The 22,165-nt window shown below is 42.4% G+C and overlaps 1 protein-coding gene across 1 annotated transcript in view; it reads right to left on the bottom strand.

The window, feature by feature from the left end:
- LOC122558128 (mucin-6-like) overlaps window positions 1–22,165 on the bottom strand; it is a 48,509-nt gene that overhangs the window by 17,284 nt on the left and 9,060 nt on the right. Inside the window, exon 2 of the mRNA XM_043706447.1 lies at window positions 20,863–20,995. Coding sequence (XP_043562382.1) covers window positions 20,863–20,995 — 133 coding nt within the window. The remainder of the gene's footprint in view (window positions 1–20,862; window positions 20,996–22,165) is intronic.

Below are 22,165 nucleotides of genomic sequence, written 5' to 3'. Positions count from 1 at the left end.
CCCGTGTCTGCGTGGGTTTCCTCCGGGTGCTCCGGTTTCCTCCCACAGTCCAAAGATGTGCAGGTCAGGTGAATTGACCATGCTAAATTGCCCGTAGTGTTAGGTAAGGGGTAAATGTAAGGGTTTGGGTGGGTTGCGCTTCGGCGGGTCGGTGTGGACTTGTTGTGCCGAAGGGCCTGTTTCCACACTGTAATGTAATCTAATTTAATGTAATCTAGAGTAGTGCTGGAAAAGCACAGCAAGTCAGGCAGCATCCAAGGAGCAGCAAAATTGACGTTTCGGGCAAAAGCACTTCATCAGGGAAGGTTTTTATCCCTTCCTCGAAAGAAGAAAGTCCTAGCTTGTCCAACCTCTCCCTATACTCAGTCCCTTGGGATCTGGCAACATCCTTGTAAATTTCTTCTGCACTCTTACTAGTTTAATAACATCTTTCCCATAGCAAAATGACCAAAACTGAACACAATACTCCAAGTGCGGCCTCACCAACATCTATAGTCAATGCCCTGACTGATGAACGGCTTTTGCCTGAAACATCGATTTTCCTGTTCCTCAGATGCTACCTGACCTGCTGTGCTTTTCCAGCAATACTCTAATCTTGACTCTAATCTCCAGCATCTGCAGTACCCACGTTTGCTTTAGAATAATATGGGCCAAGTGCAGGGAAATGGGGTTAGCATGGACGGACATTTTGGTCGGTATGGACTAGTTGGGGCTGAAAGACCTGTCTACATGCTGTAGGACTTTATGACTCTAATTAAAAAAGAAGCCGCCCTTACTTATTTTTTCTCCCTGGTAAATTGATGTTTTAAAAAGAGCTAATTTAATCAAGCTTTTCTGAGGAAACAAAATAGTTTCTTAATTGCTAAACATGAGAAGAAATAAAAATGTAGCACATATACAGATTAGAAAATACAACCAAGTCCAAAAATGATAAAAGTTAACAGTATGTAGATAAGCTTGAGTGCTGATGAATAGAAGACAGAGGAATGTTGATAATCTTTTGTTCCATTTCCTTTTGAACAGGCTTGCTAACTAGCTTCCATAATTCAGATTGAGAGAATGCTTCTTTCACCCCATCTCCTTTTCACAGGCTTCCAACACTCAGAGTAAGTGAATCCTTTGCCTGCAATGCTGGAATTACTAATGGATGGTTCTTCAACTGTGACGTTCACAGAATACTACTGCTCAAACTCAGGCTAGTATATAAGCACCTCAGCCCACTAGCACACTTGACCACTTCAGCCCACCAGCATACATGACAAAGGTGAAAACTTGCATTTAACCCCTGAAACTTCTGCATTCTTGAAAGGGGAAAATACAAACATGCCTCTTGGCCAGATTGCAGTCTTTTCTCCCATCACCTTCACAGTCTGAGATACTCACAGGAGATTCTAGTTTAGTTTGTAGTACATTTCTCCTCTTGAAGCTTCCTGGACACCCTCAGATTGTGAGACACCCAGGTTAATCTCTAGCCAATGAATTTATATCTGCAGTCATCTTTTGGCTGCATCTCCTCTTTTGTAAAAGAAAACATGTTGCAATTAAACATTCAATTTAATTCCTGGTCAAGACACTACATTAGTGGCAGTATTCTCTTCTTGCATAACTGATCGAGGCAATTAGTGACTGTTAGGATGACATTCAGCATTTGCTCAAGAGGAATTTCTCAGTCTCTTATCCTCTTTGCATAGGTTCCAATCGCTGTCCTTCATCAGGTCTCCAACAGTCATATGATCAGTAGCATTTGTTATATTGTGACAATGCTGTGACTTTATGTAGATTACTCTGTCCTGAGTTTTTTGAAGAGAGGTTGTAAAGGCAGAAGTTCCAAACTCACTACTGCAGACAGCTAAGTAAACAACTTATGAGGTCTTCAGGTTTTTTTTGCAAAGTTGGAACAATGGATGCAGCTTGAATGTGTGTGGCCAGCTTTCACAGATCAGGTCTTCTTGTTTTTGGGTGAGACCCAAAACGTTGACTTCTCCACCTCCTGATGCTGCCTGTCTTGCTGTGTTCTTCCAGCCTCCTGCTTGTCTACTTATGATTCCAGGAACTGCAGGGTTTCTTTTGTCTCATTTTAGCTTTTTCAGCATTTCAAAGCTGTTTGGGGTCTCAGAAGAGTTGGAAGTTTCAGTGAATGATTCCTAGCTGATACTTTCTCTGTAATCTCTCTTCATATCTTTTTCCCTCCTGGATTGAAGAATTGCATGTAAAAATCTGTGTTTGAATTTGCCTCTTTGCCAAGGAGTGTGTTTATGGGATGATACTATATTGAAACAGTTAATTAATGATAGGTACTGCATCTACTACTTGGTTAAATTTCCAATAGTTCATTTATTCTAAATTCCTCTTTCTTTTGTCTGAATTTTAACAATAGTGTTTAAATAAACTGTTTTACTTAACATTGAGTAGTGTGACCAGTCACATCACATCTGGAACATGCACTTCACATCTAGCTTTTAAATAAGGAAAAGTTATGGTCTGGGCTACCATCTTAAAATGTTTTGAGGGGGTCTGGCCTGTTCCATAACAACTTCCATTACTGCCTTGTGACAGTCCATCCATCTTCCAGGGTTGGAATAGCCTTTCCAACACACAATGCAATCCCTGGATTCAGAGCACACAGGTTAATCTAGGATACCTCATTACTTTTCAACTACACACCACCTGAGCTATAATGCAGCAAACACTTCAAGTTCTGTATTACCATTGAGTGAACTATTTGCCTCCACACCATCAAATAGACTTTCTGCCTCAAGCAATTCCCACGGTGAATCATTTTGCAAGGCTGCCCTCTAACTACCAGTTCAACAACATAGGTGTAACCACCCAAATCTATCCTCTTGATAACTCTGTGGAGTCTCAGACATCCTGTTTATTGTTTCGAACACCAATATTCCTATTTTGGAGAAATACCCTATGACCAATTGAAAAGTGATCACTTTGTGATTGTTCAATGTCTTCTTGTAATCGATTACAGTCAGTTCTGAGATAATGCGATAGTCCTATTCTCGTAAGGAAAATTCACGTTCTACAAATAATGAGCTAAACTCTTCAATCATGTTAAAGCCAATTCGCATTGAAGAAATACATATTATAGCAGAACCGACTATACTCTCGAGTGCCAGTTCGATCTCCTGGCTTAACATTGTGAGATGCTCAGCTACCCTGTCAATTCCATCAGAAAGTGTAGTAAGTCAAAGGAGATGACCATGGAAAGGACAAAACATAAATAGTGTGGAGACTAGCCAGTGGAACCTTGTAGGGTACAATTATAAGAATAAACCATCTCTGGAATGTATTCATACCATTTTTGCTTGCTCTCCAGAGATAAGATTATGCAGTGTACTGTTGAGTTGTTTGCACTGTTCATTACCCTGTGAAATCGAGTTGTGCAACTCCAAGCAACATTGTTCCTGTAGGATTTTGCATTCAAAGTTGTGTCCTAGATCTTTTAAATTTGATATGGAACACCAAAAATGGATAAACCAATCATGCACTAACACTGTGGTTATAATTGAAGACCCTTGGTCATGGGCGGGAATGGTTTTTATGAACTTGACGATGAAGTTTGCAAATATTTGCAAGTCTTCAGTTGTGTCACTGCTATGGTCAATAATCGTAAAGCCCACTGCAAGGACATCTAAAAGTCTCTTACCTGCTTTATTTCAAAATTATCGACAGCAGCAGCCATAACACAGTAATTACATGCTGACTTCAAGTTGAGGAGTCTACTACTGTTGTAGGGATTGAGTTTCGGAACCATGAGGTCATGCTGCAGCTGTACAAAATTCTGGTGCGGCCGCACTTGGAGTATTGCCGTATAGTTCTGGTCACCACATTATAGGAAGGCTGTGGAAGCCTTGGAAATGGTTCAGAGAGATTTACTAGGATGTTGCCTGGTATAGACGGAAAGTCTTATGAGGAAAGGCTGAGGGTTAGATTGAGTGGACAGTCTGTGCCTTTTTCCTCAGATAGCGATGTTTAACACAAGGGGACATAGCTTTAAGTTGAGGGGTGATAGATATAGGAGAGATGTCAGAATTGTTTTTTTTTACTCAGAGGCCAGTATCCTATCACTAAATCACCCTTTATTTACACATGAACAGCCTTGCTTTTAGTACTGCCTCTTCAGAGTCAGCTATCAGAGTGCTAGAATCCCTGATTCTCTTATTTTTATCTGTCAGGGCTCCTTGACTGGGCCACATTAACACCCCAAATGGGGAAGTCATAGTCTATGAGGTCCATCTGGCTGACCTTGTTGGAATTGTTACATCCTTCCCCCTCTGAGACTGAGGACTTAGGCCGATCTACTATCTTAAAGACCTTCCTGGAGTCTTTTAGCATCAGGTTAGGTTCCTCTGATTCAACATCTAATACAGGCGGCATGTAAGGCATGAGAGCTCGCTCTTGCGCCAGGAGCGAATCGGCAGAATTTCACACGCTTCTTCTGGTGGCAAAGATGTTGAGGCAGCAACATCCATCATGTCCAAGACTGAGTCAGAGGACTGATCAATGCTTGATAGGCAGACTTTCCAAATGTTCTGAGAGCAGGGCATGTTTTGCACGGTTTGTGAATTTGTAGTTTTCATATGGTCCACATGCTTTTTCAGGACCATTGCATTAACTCTAACCTTACACATCACTAGTCCTGACCTCACATTGACTATGCCTCTTACTAATGCAGGGCATGATTCTTTCACAAAACTTCATCCCCATATCAAAACATCTCTTACTTGGCGGGATCTTACATCTGGCGCTGGTGTTCCTGATGCCATTTAACTCTCTCTCCCAGGTGCAGGAAGATCAGACTTAACCTGCTGCAGAATGTTCTACCCATCAGCAGTTCTGCCAGTGCTATCCCTGTAGTTGCATGTGGGGTGGTTCTATAATCAAACTCTTTCTGCCAGGCCATTGGATGATGGGTGGTAAGGAGCTGTTCTTTATGTTGAATCCCATTTGACTTTGGAGATACCCAAATTCCCTAACAGTAAAAGATGGACCATTATCTGTGACCAACACTTCCAGGACTCCATGTCACAGAGTCAAACTGCTCCATGCTGAACAAAATATCCATCCATGCTAACCCCATTTCCCTGCACTTGACCCATATCCTTCAAAACCTTTCCTATATATGTATTTGTCTAAATGCCTTTCAAATTTTGTTCATGTACATGTCTCAACCGCTTCCGCTGGCAGCTCATTCCATATGTATACCATTTCCTGTGTAAAAAAGTTGCCTCTCAGGTTCGTTTTTATAATTTCACCTCCAACCTCCGTGGGCGGCACGGTGGCACAGTGGTTAGCACTGCTGCCTCACAACGCCAGAGACCCGGGTTCAATTCCCGCCTCAGGCAACTGACTGTGTGGAGTTTGCACGTTCTCCCCGTGTCTGCGTGGGTTTCCTCCAGGTGCTCCGGTTTCCTCCCACAGTCCAAAGATGTGCAGGTCAGGTGAATTGGCCACGCTAAATTGCCCGTAGTGTTAGGTATAGGGGTAAATGTTGGGGTATGGGTGGGTTGCGCTTCGGCGGGTCGGTGTGGACTTGTTGGGCCGAAGGGCCTGTTTCCACACTGTAATGTAATCTAATCTAATCTAAAACCTGATGCTGTCTAGTCGTCGATTCCCTAAAACTGGGAAAATGACTGAGTGCATTCATCCTATCCATGCCTCTCATGACCTTATACACTTCTATCAGATCCCCCCTCAGTCTCCTACACTTCAAAGAAAAAAGTCCAAGCTTGCCCAACCTCTCCCTTGAGTTCTGACAACATCCTTGTAAATTTCTTCTGTACTCTTCCCAATTTAAAAACATCCTTCCTATAACAAAGTGACCAAACCAGAACATAATATTACAAGCACAGCCTCATCAACATCCCGTACAACTGCAACATAACTTCCGAATTTCTATAATCAGTGCCCTTACTGATGAAGGCCTGTGTGCCAAAAGCCTTCTTAACTGCCCTGTCTACTTGTGAATCCACTTTCAGAGAACTGTGCACCAGAACTTCAAGATCCCTCTGTTCCATTACATTGCTTAAGGCCCTAACATTCACCATAGAACTCCTACCTCGATTTGATTTTCCAAAATGCAAGACCTCACACTTATATATATTAAACTCCATTTGCCACTTCTCGGCCTATTTCCCCAGCTGATCAAGGTCATGCTGCAATTTCTGACAACCTTCCTCACTGTCCACGATAACATCTATTTTAGTATCATCTGCAAACTTACGAACTATTCCATGTGATCTAACCTTCCAGAGCAATCTACCATGTGGAACCTAATCAAATGCCATACTGAAATCCATATAGACTACGTCTACTGCCTTTACCTCAACAAAGGGCACTTCGTCAAAGAACTCTAACAAATTTGGGAGGCATGATTCCCCATTCACAAAGCCATTCTGACTATTCCTAATCAAACCAAATCCTGTCTTTCCAAATGCATGTATATCTTATCCCTCAGAATCTTCTCAAGTGACGTACCTACCACAGATATTAAGCTTACTGGTCTCTTGTTCCCAGGTTTCTCTTTGCAGCCTTCTTGAATAAGGGCACAACGTTCACTACCCTTCAGTCTTCTGGGACCTCACCCATGGCTAACAATGATGCAGATATATCAGCTCAGGCCACACAATTTATTCTCTAGCCTCTTGCAGTGTTCTTGGATATAGCTGGTCAGGATCAAGAGATTTATCCACTTTGTTAGATTCTAATAAATCCAACACTGTGATTCCCAACTCCCGTGATATGGACTGTCCATCAGTTATCACCACTAACCTCCCCAAGTTCCCAAGTCTTCATGTCTTTATCTACAGTAAACACAGAGGAGATATATTCATTGAGGACCTCGCCCATCTCCTGCGGTTCTACACACACTTTGGTCCTTGAGGGCTCCAATTCTCTCTCTAGTTATTCTTTTTCCTTTAATTTATTCCTTAATGAGATACTTAGAGACTACTTGATATGGAGGATTAATGATGTAACTATGCAAAAAGGCTAACTAGCTGAAGCTCAACTGGACTTTGAACAGGCACTAGACTGGCTTTATAATTGGAAAATGCAGCAAGTGGAGCATATGTGTTGCAGGGTTTTCCTATGGAACTGGACACTCTTGCCAGACCAACTGAGGGTGGGGAACACCACTTGGGTGCAGGCAATGGCATAGACTCACTCAGGACAAAATCCTGATCAGAGGGACTCTAGGTCAGCCCACAGCAAAACCCCAAAACAAAGCCAACTCTTGATCAAATGGATAGAATTTTCTTCAGGATCGTGACCGACAACCCATTGTAATTGCCGCCAGCTTGCTGACTTAGGACAGCTAATGTGTCTTACTTGAGTAAATTGAATCAGAGAACTCAGAGGCAGGGTCTCCAGGAGAGTTCATACCCTGGAAAGTCCACCTACTTCTGGTTTGGAACACTTAAATTGCTTAGCAACATCCAAATAAGAACCAATCAAAATAAATGTCTGGTTAAATGGTCATCCAGTTTTAATGGACATCGATACCGGCATGACCACATCTGATTGCAGTTTTTATGAAACTTCGCTCTGCACTGTAGCCTTTAGGGAAGTTCTTTGGGAATGAGAGAGACTCACAGTTGTTGCCTCCCAGGTGCCAGGATTCATGATATCTCTGATCATGTTTTTGGGATTCTTGAGGGGGAGGGGGGAGCAGCCTCAACTCGTCGTCCACATAGGTACTAATGACATAGGTAGGAAGAGAGATTGGGTTTTAAGGCAGCAATTCAGGGAGCTAGGGTAGAAGCTTAGAGCTAGAACAATCAGACTTGTTAACTCTGGTTTGTTGCCTGTGCCACATGCTAGCGAGGCAAGGAGTTGGGGAGAGAGAGGAGTTGAACATGTGGCTATAGGAATGATGCAGGAGGGAGGGTTTTGGATTCCTGAATAATTGGGGCTCTTTCTGGGGTAGGTGAGACCGCAACAAACAGGGTGGTTTGAACCAGAGTGGTAGCAATATCGAGCGGGAGATATTTGCTAATGCTTTTTGGATGGGGTGGGTGGCATTGTTAGTCAAGGACAGTATTACGGTTGCAGAAAGGATGTTTGAGGACTCTTCTATTGAGGTAGTAAGGTCTGAGGTTAGAAACAGGAAAGGAGAGGTCACTCTGTTGGGAGATTTCTACAGACCTCTGAATAGTTCCAGAGATGTAGAGGATAAGATAGCAATGACAATCCTCGATAGGAGCGAGAGTGACAGGGTAGTTGTTATGGGGGACATTAACTTTCCAAATATTGACTGGGAATACAATAATTCAAGTATTTTAGATGGGTCAGTTTTTGTCCAATGCGTGCAGGAGGGTTTCCTGACACAGTATGCAGACAAAGGGCGAGGCCACATTAGATTTGGTACTGGGTAATGCAACTGGCCAGATGTTAGATTTGGAGGTAGTTGAGCACTTTGATGATAGTGACCACAATTCAGTTATGTTTACTTTAATGACATTGAGATTGGTGGTGTAGCAGATAGTGATGGGGAATATAAATAGATTGGAGAGTTGTGCAGAGAAATGGCAGATGGAGTTCAATCTGGACAAATGTGAGATGATGCATTTTGGAAGATGCAATTCCAGAGTGAACTATACTGTAAATGGAAAAGTCCTGCGGTAAATTGCTGTACATAGAGATCTGAGTGTTCAGGTCCATTGTTTCCTGAAGGTGGCAACACAGGTCAGTAGAGTGGTCAAGAAGGCATATGGCATGCTTTCCTTCATCGGACAGAGTATTGAGTACAAGAGTTGGCAGGTCATGTTACAGTTGCATAAGACTTTGGTTCAGCCATATTTCAAATACTGTGTACAGTTCTGGTCGCCACATTACCAAAAGGGTGTGGACGCTTTGGGGAGGATGTAGAGGAGGTTCACCAGGATGTTGCCTGGTATGGGGGGGTGCTAGCAATGAGGAGAGGTTGAGTAGGTTAGGATTATTTTCTTTGGGAAGAAGGAGGTTGAGGGGGGACCTGATTGAGGCCTATAAAATTATGAGAGTTGTAGACAGGGTGGATAGCAAGAAATGTTTTTCCCAGAGTGGAGGACTTAATTACAAGGAGCCATGAGTTCAAAGGGAGAGGGGAGACATTTAGGGGAGATATACATGGAAAGTTCTTCACACAGAAGGTGATGGGTACCTGGAATGTGTTGCCAGTGGAGGTGGTAGGGGCAGGAACAATAGTGTCATTTAAGATGTATCTGGACAGACACATGGAATGAGCAGGGAGCAAAGGAATCCAGATCCTTAGAAAATGGGCGACAGATTTAGATAGAGGATATGGATTAGCGCAGGCTTGGAGGGCCAAAAGGCCTATTCATGTGCTGTAATGTTTTATCTTCTCTTTGTTCTTGATGGAAACAGCTAGATATATACCGCAGGGCAAGAGTTATAGCTGGGGGAAAGGCAACAATGATGCAATTAGGCAAGACTTTGGATGCATCAAATGAGGAAGGAAACTGCAGGGATGGGCACAATTGAAAAGTGGAGCTTATTCAAAGAACAGCTACTGTGGATCCTTAATAAGTATGCACCTGTCAGGCAGGGAGGATGTTGTTGAGCGCGGGAGCCGTGGTTTACTATGGAAGTTGAATGTTTTGTCAAGAGGAAGAAGAAGGGTTGTGTTAGGATGAGATGTTACAAGTTAGCCAGGAAAGACCTAAAGAGAGAGCTAAGGAGAGCGAGGAGGGGACACGAGAAGTTGTGGGCAGATAGGATCAAGGAAAACCCTAAGGCTTTCTATAGGTATATCAGGAATAAAAGAATGACTAGAGAAAGTTTAGCTCCTCGGATACTGCCTGAACTTTGTGCTCTTCCAAGACCACTAATCCAGAATCTGGTTTCCAGCATCTGCAGTCATTGTTTTTACCTAGAGAAAGATTAGGGCCAACCAAGGATAGTCGTGGTAAGTTGTGCTTGGAGTCAGAGAAGATGGGGAAGTGCTAAATGAATACTTCTCATTAGTATTCACACTAGAAAAAGACAAAGTTGAAGAGGAGAATACTGAGATACAGGCTACTGGACTAGATGGTATTGAGGTACACAAGGAGGACGTGTTCGCAATTCTGGAAAATGTAAAGACAAGTAAGTCCCCTGGGCCAATGGGATTAATCCTAAGATTCTCTGGGAAGCCAGGGAGAAGATTACTGAGCCTTTTGCTTTGATCTTTATGTTGTCATTGTCCACAGGAGTAGTGCCAGAAGACTGGAGGATGGAAATGTTGTTGCCTTGTTCAAGAAGGGAACAAGAGACAGCACTCGTAATTATAGACCAATGAGCCTTACTTTAGTTGTGGATGTATTGGAAGGGGTTGTAAGAGAGAGGATTTATAATCATCTATAAAGGAATAAATTGATTAGGGATAGTCAACACAGTTTTGTGAAGAGTAGGTCGTGCCTCACAAACCTTATTGAGTTCTTTGAGAAGGTGACCAAACAGGTGGATGAGGGTAAAGCAGTTGATATGATGTATATGGATTTTAGTAAGACATTTGATAAGGATAGTATGCTATGCACAAAATACGGAGGCATGGGATTGAGGACGATTTAGCGGTTTGGATCAGAAATTGGCTAGCTGAAAGAAAACAGAGTGGTAGTTAATGGGAAATATTCATCGTGGAGTTCAGTTACGAGTGTAAGGATCTGTTTTGGGTCCACTGCTGTTTGTCACGTTTTTAAAATGACCTGGATAAGAGCATAGAAGAATGGGTTAGTAAAATTGCGGATGACACTAAGGTCAATAGAGTTGTGGATAGTGACAAAGGATATTGTAGATTACAGGGGGACATAGATAAGCTGCAAAGCTGGGCTGAGAGGTGGAAAATGGAGTTTAATGTGGATAAGTGTGAGGTAGTGCACTTTGGAAGGAGTAACAACAATGCAAAGTACTGGGCTCATGGTAAGATTCTTGATAGTGTAGATGAGCAGCGAGATCTCTGTTTCCATGTACATAGATCCTTGAAAGTTGCTATTGGGGTTGATAGGGTTGTTAAGAAGGCATACCATGTGTTAGCCTTTATTAATAAAGGGATTGAGTTTTGGAACCATGAGGTCATGCTGCAGCTGTACAAAATTCTGGTGTGGCTGCACTTGGAGTATTGCGTACAGTTCTGGTCACCGCATTATAGTAAGGTTGTGGAAGCCTTGGAAATGGTTCAGAGAGATTTACTAGGATGTTGCCTGGTATGGACGGAAAGTCTTATGAGGAAAGGCTGAGGGACTTGAGTCTGTTTTCATTAGAGAGAAGAATGTTGAGAGTTGACTTGCTTGAGACATATAACATCATCAGAGGGTTAGATAGAGTGAACAGTCTGTGCCCTTTTCCTCAGATAGCGATGTTTAGCACAAGTCATCTTAACCCAGTGAAAAATCCCAATGCCGGTTTCCCTAGTTCTCGAATTGTCAAGTAAAAGCAATAGCGTGGCAGAATTAAAACAGCCTTAGTGTTGTAATACTCCCTAACTATGTCCGTCAATTCATGATGCAAGATGGTGTCGAATATGGTCGACTCCTTGCGAGCTCCTGCATGCAGATCAAAGTTTCCTGTTTCCTACAATCGTTCTACACTCTTTAAACTTAATAGCATACTCTTCATTCGCCTGTACTTGTGTTTAGGTTTTTTGCCACTGTTTACCTATTATTTACTTATCTATGTGATCTGCCTGTATTGCTGGCAAGACAAAGCTTTTCACTGTGCCTCGGTCCATGTGACAATTCAATTCTTGAAATGTTTTAGTATCTGATGCCTCAGGAAAAGTTTATTCCAAATAACAGAAAAAGCTGCAGCTCCACAGGGTGTCAGGAGAATCACACATTCCTTTTTGTCTGCGACAATGCTATTTGGCAAGAAAAAATAGCACGTTCTTTCTACATACTGGGCCCAGTTCCTCAAGGTAGGGTGAAACAAGTCAAACTTCCCAAACAAAGGCATGATGTAAGAAATGCTTACCCTAACTCAAAGAGAACTGGTGCGAAAGAGTTTCTATAGGAATTTGCTTTTCTCTCATCAACACTTAAATAATTCCACAGAGGCCAGTATCCCGTCACCAAGTCACCCTTTCTTTACAATGAACAGTCCTTGCCTTTTGTACTGCCTCTTCAGCGTTAGCTATCAGAATGCCAGAATTTCTGACACTCTTCTCTTTATCTGTCAGCCAGATTAAGAGTCAAAAAGTGTAGTGCTGGAAAAGCACAGTAGATCAGGCAGCATCTGAGAGCAGGAGAGTCAACGATTCAAGCATAAGCCCTTTAGAAGGATTGGAGAGGGTTGGGGTGGGGGGAGTGAATATAGGTGGGAAGGCAATAGGTTGATGCAGGTGGGGGTTGATAGTGATAGGTCGGAGGGGAGGGTGGAGTGGATAGATGGGAAGAAAGAAGGACAGGTTGGACAGGTCATGAGGGCAGTGCCATTTTGGAGGTTTGGGTTTGGGATGAGGTGTGGGGAGGGGAAATTTGGAAACTGGTGAATTTTATGTTAAGACCAATTGGTTGTAAACTCCTGAGGCAGAAGTTGAGGTGTTCTTCCTCCAGTTTGCATGTGACCTTATTTTGATGGCAGAGGAGGCCCAGGATCAACATGTCATTGGGGAAGTGGGAGGAGGAATTGAAATGGCTGGCAACTGGAAGATGTTCCCTGAACCTATCCCCTAGTCTGCACCCCGTGTCTCCAATGTAGAGGAGACCATATCAGGAGTAAGGGATGCAATAAAACAGGTTAGAGGAAATGCATGTGAATCTCTGCTGGACTTGGAATGATTCTTTGGGGCCTTGGATGGAGGGGAGGTGTGAGGGTAGGTGTTGCACCTCCTGCGGCCACAGGGAAAGGTGCCAGGTGTGGAGGTGAGGTTGTTGGCAAGTGTAGACCTAATGAGGGAGTTGCGATGGAACAGTCCCTGTGGAAAGTGGATAGGGGTGGGGAAGGAATTATCATTTTGTTGGTGGAGACAGACTGCAGGTGGTGAAAATGGTGGAGGATGATGCGTTGGATTTGGAGATTAGTGGGATGGAATGTGAGGACTAGGCAGACTCCATCCTTGTTGTGGCTGAGTGCGGGGTTTGGCGGGGGGGGAGGGGAGGTGAGTGGCTTAGGGCAGAGATGTGGGAAAGGTAGGAGATATAGTTGAGGGCATCGTTGGTCGGTGGAGATGGAGATAGAGAGGTTCAGGAGGGAAGGAGATGTCAGCGATGGTCAGGTGAATTTGAGGTCAGGATGGAAGGTGCGGGTGAAGTTGATGAACTGTTCAAGCTCCTTTTGAGAGCACGAGACAGCGCCAATACAGTTATAAATGTAGCAGAGGAAAAGGTGGAGGATGGTGCCAATGTAGTTGCACAAGAGGGACTGTTCCATGTATCCTATGAAGAGGCAGGCATACTTGGAAGCATGCAGTTACCCATAGCAGTCCCTCTGATTTGCAGGAAGTGGGAGCCATGTGAGTACTCATAGCCACTCCTCTGGTTTGTCGGAAGTAGGCCTCATCTTCTGCCTTGGGAACTTACAACCATATGGCCTTAATATAGAATTCACCAGCTTCCAAATACAAAAATATTACCAACATAAATATGTTTTCCAGACTGGTGCATCACAGCTAAACTCCACTGCATCATTGCATGTCTGTCGCTAGAACAATCACTCCTCTCAAATGATTTTTAGTATATGGAAGGCGTAAGATATAATGATGCATAAACAAAACATGAGATAAAACTCATCTATACAAATTAAGGAACTGACACAGTGTTCATTACACGAACATCACTGCATTTTCCATACATACTGTAGCGTCTGAACTCATGTATCTTTAATCAAAAGACTCCATATTCATAGACTCATACAGCATGGAATCAGACCCCTCAGTCCAACCGGTCAATGCCGACCATGTACCCAAACTAAGCTAGTTCCATCTGCTTGCGCTTTGCGTAACTCTTTTCTGAACTCTCTTCAGTTTAATAATATCCTTGCATAATTCTGGCCTTATCTGCTGCTGACCACACATTTTTACACTCTGTCCGTTCCTGCTATGTTCTTATTATCATTAACTACATAGCTTTCCTACTCTATATACTTGTCTTTTCTCTTTAATTTACTATGTCTCCCCTTGTGTGATCAATCACTCCCAATTAAAGCCGCCTCTGCCATCTTAGCTGTACAACTTTGCAGAACTCTGATACCAGCACTGTTCAGGTGAACTTGTTCCATTAATACACCTCCCAGTTTTCAGTACTGATGTCAGTGCCAAGGAACGGAAAATAATTTCTCACATATCAACCATGAATTTAAATCTGTAATAGAACATGGAATAATACAGCAAAGTACAGGCCCTTCGGCCCTCGATGTTGTGCTGACCTTTTATCCTCTTCTAGGATCAAACTAACCTGCATAGCCTTCGTTTTATTATCATCCATGTGCCTATCCAAGAGTCACTTAAATGTCCTTAATGTATCTGATTCTACAGATGCATTCCATACACCAACATGCTCTGTGTAAAGAACCTACCTCTGACATCTCCCTTGAACCTTCCTCCAATCACTTTAAAATTATGCCCTCTCATGATAGCCATTTCCACCTGGGAAAAAGTCTCTGAATATTCACTCTATCTATGCCTCTCAATATCTTGTACACCTCTGTCAAGTCTCCTCTCATCCTTTTTCATTCCAATGAGAAAAGCCCTAGCTCCTCAACCTTTTTTTAATAAGACATGCCCTCCAGTCCAGGCAATATTCTGGTAAATCACCTCTGCACCATGTCTAAAGCTTCCATTTCTTCCTATAATGAAGTGACCAGAACTGAACACAATATTCCAAGTGTGTTCTACCTAGGGCTTTATCGAGCTGTAGCATAACCTTGCGACTCTTAAACTTAATCCCCCTGCTAATGAAAGCCAATACACTACACATCTTCTTAACAACTTGGGTGACAACTTTGAGGGATCTATGGTCATGGATACCCAAGATCCCACTGTTCCTCCACACTGCCAATAATCCTCCCTTTATCCCTGTATTCTGCATTCAGATTCAACCTTCCAAAATTAATCACCACACTTTTCCAGGCTGACCTCCATCTACTAGTTCTCAGCCCAGTTCTGCATCCTGTCAGTGTCCCGTTGCAATCTACAACTGCCTTTACACTATCCACAACTCCATCAACCTCTATGTCATTAGCAAACTTCTTAACCCACCCTTCCACTTCCTCATCCAAGTCATTTATAAAAATCACATAGAGCAGAGGTTGCAGAACAGATCCCTGCAGAACACCACTGGTCACAGGCTCCAGGCTGAATACCTTCCATCTACTGTAATACTCTGTCTTCTATAGGCCAGCCAATTCTGTATCCAGATAGCCAAATTTCCCTACATCTAACGCCTCCTTTCTTTCTGAATGTGCCTACCATGGGAAAACTTATCAAATGGCTTGTTAAAATCCCCATCCATTGCTCTACTTTTATCAATGTGTTTTGTCACATCCTCAAATAATTCAATAAGGCTTGTGAGGCATGACCTGCCCCTTGCAAAGCCATACTCTAATCAAACTATGGTTTTCCAAGTAATCATTAATCCTGTCTCTCAGAATCCTCTCCAATAATTGCCCACCACTGGAGCAAGACGGATTGGTCTGTAATTGCCATGATTATCCCTATTCTCTTTCTTGAACAATGGAATAACATTTATCACCCTCCAGTCGTCTGGCACTACTCCAATCTTTGCAAAGAATGTATTACTTTCTTGTATTAATATCAGTTATCTGAGAATTTCTTTATTGAAAAATTTAAAACTGCTTACTCAAACTGCTTTTAGATCTTTTCTACCATTTGTAGGCCATCATCATTTTGTTCCATTCTGTTTATTGGGCTAACTTTTCTCTATTTGGTTGATCCCAGGACAGGATTTTCCCAAGAGATTAGAGCATTTCTAGGGTGGATTCACACTTAGCCCTGTGTATTTTGAGCTTGACCATGGGAATGTCATGCATATCTAAGTGCCATTAATTACACTGGGAATATGTCAACGTCATTACTCACAGGAGTCCTTGGAGTGTGTCAGTGTTACTACAAATAGTGGTCTGGGTGTCAGTGTCTCAATTCTACATAGACATTTGATGCTTTAAGATAAGGTTTCATAGAGTTTGGGGTAACATGTTAGCAATGTTTGAATAAACAGACCATTTGCAGGCCAGCAAGCTATTACTAGTCAGTGTTGCAGAGCTTTGACTACCTACAATCTATTGAATTCCTAGTGTGAAAACAGGTCATTCGGCCCAACAAGTCCACACCAACGCTCAAAGAGTTAGCAGACCCACTCCGCTACCTTATTGCCCCCAACTAATACACCTAGCATATACATCTCTGAACACTAAGGACAAGTTAGCACAGCCAATTCACCTAATCTGCACATCTTTGGACTGTGGGAGAAAACCAGAGCACCCAGTGGAAACCCACAGAGACACAGTGAGAACATGTAAACTCCACACAGTCATCAAGGCTGGAATCAAACCTGGGTCCCAGGCGCTGTGAGGCAGCGGTGCTAACCACTGACCCACTGTAGTATTGACTTAGATAAAAGGACCAATAAATTTATCGACTCCATTCTTGTCGCGTCAACTATATCATCCCTCTCCAATGTTACAATAGTTTCATACATCAATACTACCACTACTCACCTTCCATTTCCTTCCCAATTTTTCTCAGATGCGTTGTTGTCAAGAAAATCAAATTCTGAACCTTCCCCTTCCTTGAGCCAGATCTGTACCATTCCCAATATATCATTCTTCCATGTGGCACTCATACCTGTATCTCAAGTATTACTCACTATACTCTGGCCATATACAAACACACCAAACTTATTTAAGACGGCTCTGCATTTGCCTCAATCTGATTGTTCCTTTCGCTGGCGTTTGTTTATTTTACTGTTATTATCCCTTTCCAGTTCTCTGTGCATCTTTCCACCTCTCAAATGCCTTATTCTGGTGGATCCATTGGGTTAGTTTAAATCCCTTAACCTCTTGCATTAATTAATTTGCCTGCAAAGGTGTTGTTCCCAGTTCCTGTTGAGATGCAACTTGTTCTGGCTAAACAGATCTTGTCTGCCCCAAATTGGTCCTAACACTTGAGAATTTTATGCCATTTCTTGAGATGTGCTTTAGTTTGCTTTGCTCTTTTATTTCAGTGCACACTAGCCTGTAGCACTAAGAGTATTTCAGAAACTAATATCTGAGATCATGCTTTCTAACTTTCCCTCTAGCTCTTGAAAGTCCAAATATAGGACATGAACCCCTTCCTTTTCTAGGTCAATCATTCCCATATTGACCAAGACTTCTGGCTATTTCTCTTCTGCTCTCAGTACTGTGCTCTCTGTACTCCCAGTAATGTTCTTTATTCTGGCACTGAGGAGGAAACACACCACATGAGACATTGATGTTTGTAGAAATGCCTTTCTTGCTGAGTATAGAATTCCCAATGATCAGTGCAATTGTCATTTGTCTCACATGTCATTGGTGTACCAATCGAATCTTCCAACCAAAGTCACTGCCATTCAGCACTGAAAACTAGCTTGAGAGCATAGAACAATCTTCTTTTGCCCACGCTGTTGGATGGTCACCTATTTACCTTTCTGACAAATTCTGTGCAGCTGTTGTGTAGGCATCTCCTCGAACATGCGCTGGAAATACTTCTCAGCCAAAAATCAATAGGGTATTCATTAAAACTGTGACAAATCTAATTCAGATAACCCTAAAACTCCAGTTGTGCAAAGTTGTCATTCAATCCCACTGGAACAATATTAGAAGAATGTTCTTGATAAGCAAAGGTTCTAGACTGGTAACATCAAAATAGTACACTTCAATGTGATCATGCTGAACAAACAGAACACAGAGACCTTGGCAAACACAAAACCATTGTCAAGGCTACAGTAATGGCTGTAATATCCTGAATAAGGTATGCAACAAGAGGTGTTTTTAACACAGGTGAAACTGGACTGTTTTCCATCATTTATCAAATTGCGTAGTAATGTTTCAGGTGACAAGTATAATGGTGGAAAGAAAACAAAGCAATGTGTCAATGCTAAGGTTTGCAGCAACAAAGGAGGTACCAAAAAACTGAGACTGTTTGTGACTGTAAAGTCTAAGAAATCCTGCATTGCTTTGCAAATACTAAGGCACGATCTACATGATGAGACTAACAAAATCATCTGGGTGACATGCAGAATTTTCGCGCTGTAGTTCAAAAAATGGACAAGATGTATGAAGGGAAGAAAAAATTGATTATCAGCCAGTGAAGAGTCCAATGAACGCCTGCCCACTCACTCATCTGTTTCTCTAGCTGAAGTAATGAAGGTTAAAGAGATACTCGTGGATCTTGCACTGCAATATGAAAATATGTTTGACTGCATTGACAATTCATCCAAAGATGGCAAGCTCAGCAGAAAAAGATTATGGAGGTTTTCCAGAGCTAACTCCCAACATTTTTTAGTATCAAGGTCAAGCAAATGCTTTTTAAATATTCACTACATTGTAGTGTTTTTACTTGCTTTATTTTGACATAGAATACATTTGTAGCCTTCACTACCTATAGGTTCTGCATAACACAAATTTGTGGGGGAAACCCCTTGCAATTTGATCTTGCATCGGTCCAATGTACTTTCCTCATGATGATCCTGTTAGTACTATGTCTTCTCAAATGAATATCTCAGCATCTTGACTAAAGTCTTTATTTTTCACATCCACATTTTTCCCAATGCCTACTGTGATGATGCTGTCACTTTGAAAAGGTTATTTTGTCCTTGGGTTTTTCTCAAGAGAGGTTGTAAGGCAGAGGTGCCGAAATGTCTACTTTAACAATAATGTGGAGATGCCAGTGTTGGACTGGGGTGGACAAAGTTAAAAATTACACAACATCAGATTATAGTCCAACAAGTTTATTTGGAGTACTGCTCCTTCGTCAAGCAGTCAGTCCATGTGATATTTTACAAATTCCTACTTTGGAAATAGAACCAGTCTGACTCAAGGTTGAAATATAGACAGATTCTAACCTCACACCTTTAATGCATTGTCTAAGTGTTTTTTCTAAAATCTTAAGTTATCTTGGGAATGTGGTTTGAAAGAAGTTCTGGGATTTACATATTATGAATCAAAACCTGCAACCCATCCTAAGTGTTTAAGACTTAACAACAATCTAGGTTTCGGAGAAAGTGAGGACCGCAGATACCGGAGATCAGAGTTGAGAGTTGGAGGCTTGGGACTGTACCAAGACTCCCCAGTCCCATACCTCCAATTTGATACTCCCAGTCTCAAGCCTCCAACCTGGCACCGCCCCCTTGACCAGTCCTACCTGTCCATCTTCCTTCCTTCCTATTCATCAGCTCCAGCCTCCCCTCTGACCTATCACTTCCACCCACACCTTCCTCTACCTATCACATTCCCAGCTACCTTCACCCCATCCCCAACCCCCTCCTATTTATCTCTCAGCACCCGCGGCCCACAAGCCTCATTCCTGATGAAGGGCTTATGCCCGAAATGTTGATTCTCCTGCTCCTCGGTTGCTGCCTGACTTGCTCTGCTCTTTGAGCACCACACTCTCAACAATAATCTAGGTTTGTTCAATACATGGCACACTTTGATATTTTACTTTAACAATGGCAGGGGAGTGGCCAGTTCTCCCAATTCAGGTTTTTTTTTTCTAATTTGGTTTAGTTGTAACAGTGAGAAGCTGCTGGGTCGGCTGTAGCACAGAAGTTGTTGCAGTGCAGAGAAAGACTCCAAGCTTCAGCAGATGATTCCGACTGACTTTTCTCTCTGAAATCTCTCCTTGCCAAGGGGTGTGTTTATGGGATGTTAATTGGACCAGCTCCTTCATTAAACTGCTGTGTCGGGTCAGTTAAGTTTTCCAATAATTAAGTTATTCTAAATTCTATATTCTTTTGTTCGTATTTCAACTGGAGTGTTTTTGCTGTTTTCCTTAAAGCTGAGTGGTTTGACCAGCTGCATCACACCTGGAATATCCACTTCACATCTGCCTTTAAAATAAGAAAAAGTTAGGGTCTGGGTTACCTTCTTAAGATATTTTGAAGGAGTCTGGCCTGGTCTCTAACACTACTCAAAGTCAAGTGAAATATTCAACATAACAGTTCTTGGTTTAAGAAAAATCTTGTTATTCGCACATATTGAGATCATTTTGTCTTTGCCAAAAAAATGGTAGAGAGGTACCGGGCATCTTGAAATGGACCTCGTAGCATATCATCACATTAATACCAATGCTCTGGCTTTTACCATTTTTAAAGTGGTCTACTGTTGAATGGTCAGTAGGACATTTAATACACAAATAAGGCTTCCCAACTCTATATAAACCCACCAGTTTCACTGGTGAAACAGAGTAGCCCAAAAGGAGGAATCATGAATTAATTTTGTCAGCCTAGAATAGCACAGCTGAACAAAAATCATTTTTGTTGTTTCTAATCTAGGCATTCCAACTCTGTACTCCCAACACCACTTAATTTATTAGTGATCCACTCAGTGCTGACAGCTGTCAAGACTACTTAAATGAAGTTCAGGCATAGAAATAGCCCTGGCCTCATGGCCCACAGCAACAACTGGCGCATATCAGGAGCAGCAAATTATTGCAGCTGCTGGAATCTAGACTCGAAAAATTAGCTTGCTCTCTCTCCATGGATGCTGTCTAATCCGCTGTGATCTCCAGCATTTGTTGTTTTTGGCACATATCAGTAGTTATTTGATTCAGAGTTAAAACCTACACTATTAACAAATAATGTGTTTTGCCTTAAATGTTGATAATATATTGTGAACCTTAGACAGATATTATGAGGTATTTTGAAATTTACAGGATAATAATTATTATAGGATACTTACTGCATCGCTCTACTGAATTTCTCCAGCCTACTAAGAGAACACCTCTTTTGGCACAAGCACTAACATATGAAGCAAGACTTGCACACATGAAGTCATTTGTTCGCTCATAGTTGCATGTCTCAAATCTACAGTTCTGAAAAGAAATAAATGAAAAGAAACAATTATTTGCACAATGATATACTTAAAGTATATTACAATATGTTGTCTCCATGGCTATTAAATAATAGTTTAATTCATGTGAATTTCAATTACAATAAATGCTAAAGATTGGGATCACAACTACAATATTCACACCCATGGGGAGATTAATGATGATGTGGAAACAAATTCGTGTGACTGTGCCAATGCTTGGGAAGTCTTAAAAATTGATGACATATATAAAACTTATTGCAAATGTCTATGTACTACTCTTGATATTGTAAAGATGATACTTTTGAGTGCGAGCAGCAGCTAAGGTAAGACAGTTTGTTTTAAAATTACTTACCGGTAGCGGGCAGCGGTGTTTTTTTCTCTCTTTACAGAAAGAGCGGGAGCAGCAGGGGGAAGTGACGAAGACCAGAGGGGCAGCCTGGTAGGTTTTTTTTCCCTTTAAAAGCGCGCAGGAGAAGAACCCGAGGCACTACAGAGATAGTGCCTCCCACCCACCCTCCTCCTCTAACCTAAATAATAAGACCCGTTGTGGTAAGTAGGTAAGTGCTGCATTTTGCTTGTTGTATTCTTTAGACCCAGTTTTTTATAAAAGGTTACTTTCAGAAGGATGGCAGTGAAGGCAGTGCAATGTTCCTCTTGCAACATGTTTGAGGTGAGGGATGCCATGGACATCCCTGCTGATTACACTTGCAGGAATTGCACCCATCTCCAGCTCCTCCAAGACCGTGTTAGGGAACTGGAGCTGGAGTTGGATGAACTTAGGATCATTCGGGAGGCAGAGGGGGCCATAGGTCGGAGCTTTAGCGAAGTAGAAACTCCAAAGATGGCAGATAGATGGGTGACAGTGAGGGGGACTGGGAGGAAGCAGCCAGTGCAGGGACCCCCTGCGGCCGTCCCCCTCAAGAACAAGTATACCGTTTTGGATACTTGTGGAGGGGATGACTTACCAGGGGTAAGTAACGGGCCTCAGGTCTCTGGCACGGAGCCTGTCCCCGTTACTCAGAAGGGAAGGGTGAAGAAGAGCAAAGCAGTAGTAATTGGGGACTCGATAGTTAGGGGCACAGATAGGCGGTTTTGTGGGAACGAGAGAGACTCACGATTGGTATGTTGCCTCCCAAGTGCAAGGGTACGTGATGTCTCTGATCGTGTTCTC

Source organism: Chiloscyllium plagiosum, chromosome 16 (assembly GCF_004010195.1).
Source record: "Chiloscyllium plagiosum isolate BGI_BamShark_2017 chromosome 16, ASM401019v2, whole genome shotgun sequence".
Classification (NCBI taxonomy): Eukaryota; Metazoa; Chordata; class Chondrichthyes; order Orectolobiformes; family Hemiscylliidae; genus Chiloscyllium; species Chiloscyllium plagiosum.
The sequence above is the reverse complement of the archived record's forward strand: the minus strand, read 5'-3'. Positions and strand labels throughout refer to the sequence as shown.